The sequence below is a fragment of the Babylonia areolata genome, chromosome 23 (assembly GCF_041734735.1).
Source record: "Babylonia areolata isolate BAREFJ2019XMU chromosome 23, ASM4173473v1, whole genome shotgun sequence".
NCBI lineage: Eukaryota > Metazoa > Mollusca > Gastropoda > Neogastropoda > Buccinidae > Babylonia > Babylonia areolata.
In genome coordinates, this window is record NC_134898.1 from 30,535,373 (window position 1) to 30,538,655 (window position 3,283).

Sequence of the window (3,283 nt, forward strand, 5' to 3'; positions counted from 1 at the left end):
TATTTATTTATTTATTTATGTACGCTTATATTTGACTTCATCAAGTTTTTGCGCCTTATGCATATGATAGAGTAGTGGTAGTAGTATTTTTTTAAAATGTATTTATCTATTATTTATTCACCCTTTTTTTCTCTCTCTCTCTCTCTCTCTCAAGACCTGACTAAGCGCGTTGGGTTACGCTGCTGGTCAGGCATCTGCTTGGCATATGTGGTGTAGCGTATATGGACTTGTCCGAACGCAGTGACGCCTCCTTGAGCTACTGAAACTGAAACTCTCCTCCTCCTCCTTCTCCTTCTTCTTATTGTTCTTTTTCTCCTCCTTCTTGATCTTGTTCTTGTTTTTCTTCCTCTTCTTGTTCTTCTTCTCCTTCTCCGCACAGTTCATAGTATTTCATTTAAACGGAAACGACCTACTAAATATAAGAGAGAGAGATAGAGAGAGAGGGGGGGGATGGAGGAGAGGAAGGTGGTGAGGATGGGTGTGAGAGAGGACAGATAGGGAGAGAGAGAGAGAGGAGACAAGTGGGTGACGATGAAAAGGAGAGAAGGAAGAAAAAGGGAGGAGGACAGAGAGGGTAGAAGGAGGAATGAGATAAGTAGGGTGACGATAGAAGGGATAGAGGAAAGAGAGAGAGTGAGGTATATGATAGTCAGTCGTGTCCGACTATGACCATCATAACAGCAGAGGAAGTAACTGTGGTTTCGACTATTTGGGCTAGAATTTGATTATAGTGGAGAGTGTCTTGCCCAAGTTAACAATCCTACTCTCTCGGCCAAGTGGGTTTTAGGACAGTCGGCGTTGGGATGGTTCCCAAAGGCCAACTAGCCCACAAGGCTAGTTTGAGAGTCATAGTCCTTCACAAAAGACTAAGCTGTAAGTGATTTCCCATTGACTGGGGAAACCATTGATAATACAGCTAGTTAGGGAGGGAGGTCGTAAAGGGAAGGAAAAGGGTGTGATGTAGGGAAGGGGTGGATGGAAGAGAGGTAGTGAATGAGAGCGTACGATGGAAAAAAAACAAACAACAACAAGGAATAAACAAATCCCGGTTGTTTTTCATCCTACCCCCATGAAAGGGGAAATATAACACACACGCATTTAAAAAAAAAGGCATAACACTTCCTAGGTAAAATACAAATCATATACTACACACACACACACACACACACACACACACACACACACACACACACACACACACACACACACACACACACACACACACACTACACACACACACACACCCACACACTTACACACACACACACACACACACACTACACACACACACACACACACACTACACACACACACACACACACACACACACACTACACACACACACACACACACACACACACACACACACACACACACACACTACACACACACACACACACACACACACACACACTACACACACACACACACACACACTTACACACACACACACACTACACACACACACACACTACACACACACTTACACACACACACTTACACACACACACACACACACACACACACACACACACACACACACACACACACACACGAGAACATAAATGCCTGCAGAGAGGATGACGAGAAGGGAAGGAAGGGGGAAAGTGTCTGACTGAGAGTGTGAGTCAGTCAGTCAGTCAGTAGGTGAATGAGTGAGATAACAATCATGACTCTCATTGACCAGACTCATCACTCAAACTGTGCGATAACAATTATGAGCCACAGCGACTACCCTCAGCACTCACGTAGCACGATGAGTCTGCTCACACAGACAACACTTATCACACTCACGTGGAACAAAACAATCATGATTCACACAGTTCGACAACAATCATGACTCACACAGTACAACAACAATCATGACTCACACAGTACGATAACAATCATGACCCACAGAGTATGACAACAATCATGACTCACACAGTATGACAACAATCATGACTCACACAGTACGACAACAATCATGACCCACACAGTGGGACAACAACCATGACTCACACAGTGGGACACCAATCATGACTCACACAGTGGGACAACAATCATGACTCACACAGTGGGACACCAATCATGACTCACACAGTGGGACAACAATCATGACTCACACAGTACGACAACAATCATGACCCACACAGTGGGACAACAATCATGACTCACACAGTACGACAACAATCATGACTCACACAGTGTGACAACAATCATGACTCACACAGTGGACACAATAAACAACAATCATGACCCACACAGTACGACAACAATCATGACTCACACAGTGGGACAACAATCATGACTCACACAGTGGACACAATAAACAACAATCATGACCCACACAGTACGACAACAATCATGACTCACACAGTGGGACAACAATCATGACTCACACAGTGGGACAACAACCATGACCCACACAGTACGACAACAATCATGACCCACACAGTACGACACCAATCATGACCCACACAGTGTGACAACAACCATGACCCACACAGTGGGACAACAATCATGACCCACACAGTACGACACCAATCATGACCCACACAGTACGACAACAATCATGACTCACACAGTGGGACAACAATCATGACTCACACAGTGGGACAACAACCATGACCCACACAGTACGACAACGATCATCACTCACACAGTACGACACCAATCATGACTCACACAGTACGACAACAACAGGCACACAGTACGACAAGAATCATATACTCATTACGACAAAATTCATGACTCGCATAGCAACAATCATGACTCACGTAGTATGGCAACAATCACGGGTCACAAAGTACGACAACAAGCAATACTCGCATCGGAAGACACACAACAACAACAACAACAACAACAACAAAGACGCATAGACGCCACCCGCCACTTACATAGAATAACCAAGTAGACACCAATGGCAATGTATCCCTGGTCAGACAAAGGGGCTGCTGACGTCACAGAGGGACTGGTGACGTTGCTGTATACGTAGCCATTGCCATCGGACTGGTGGGACTGCTCCATGAGGTTCACCTTCAATTTCACCGATCCCCCCTTGACGTCTGCTGATGTTGTTGGGGGGGTAGGGGTGGGGTTGGGGGGTGGGGGGGTGGGGGGTGCACCAGTGAAGACAACACCGTCACTCTCTTCCGTCTGTCTCTGTCTCAATCAAGGGACCACAAATGGCTCCCTTCCTATTCACCAGAGCGAAGCAGGCAAGACGTTAGTTAGACTGAACTGTCTCTGTCTCCGGTGTAAAGCCAGTTGCCTATCTGAAAAATAACCAACCAACCAACAA

The 3,283-nt window shown here is 45.7% G+C and overlaps 1 protein-coding gene across 1 annotated transcript in view; it reads right to left on the minus strand.

Moving 5' to 3' along the window:
- The window catches only part of LOC143297637 (rhodopsin, G0-coupled-like), a 21,826-nt gene extending 18,817 nt beyond the window's left edge, over positions 1-3,009 (minus strand). Inside the window, exons 1-2 of the mRNA XM_076610055.1 lie at positions 2,880-3,009; positions 1,736-1,762 (exon numbers count right to left, since the gene is read on the minus strand). Of these exons, the coding sequence (XP_076466170.1) occupies positions 1,736-1,762; positions 2,880-3,009 (157 nt within the window). The remainder of the gene's footprint in view (positions 1-1,735; positions 1,763-2,879) is intronic.
- Between the last annotated feature and the right edge of the window lie 274 nt (positions 3,010-3,283).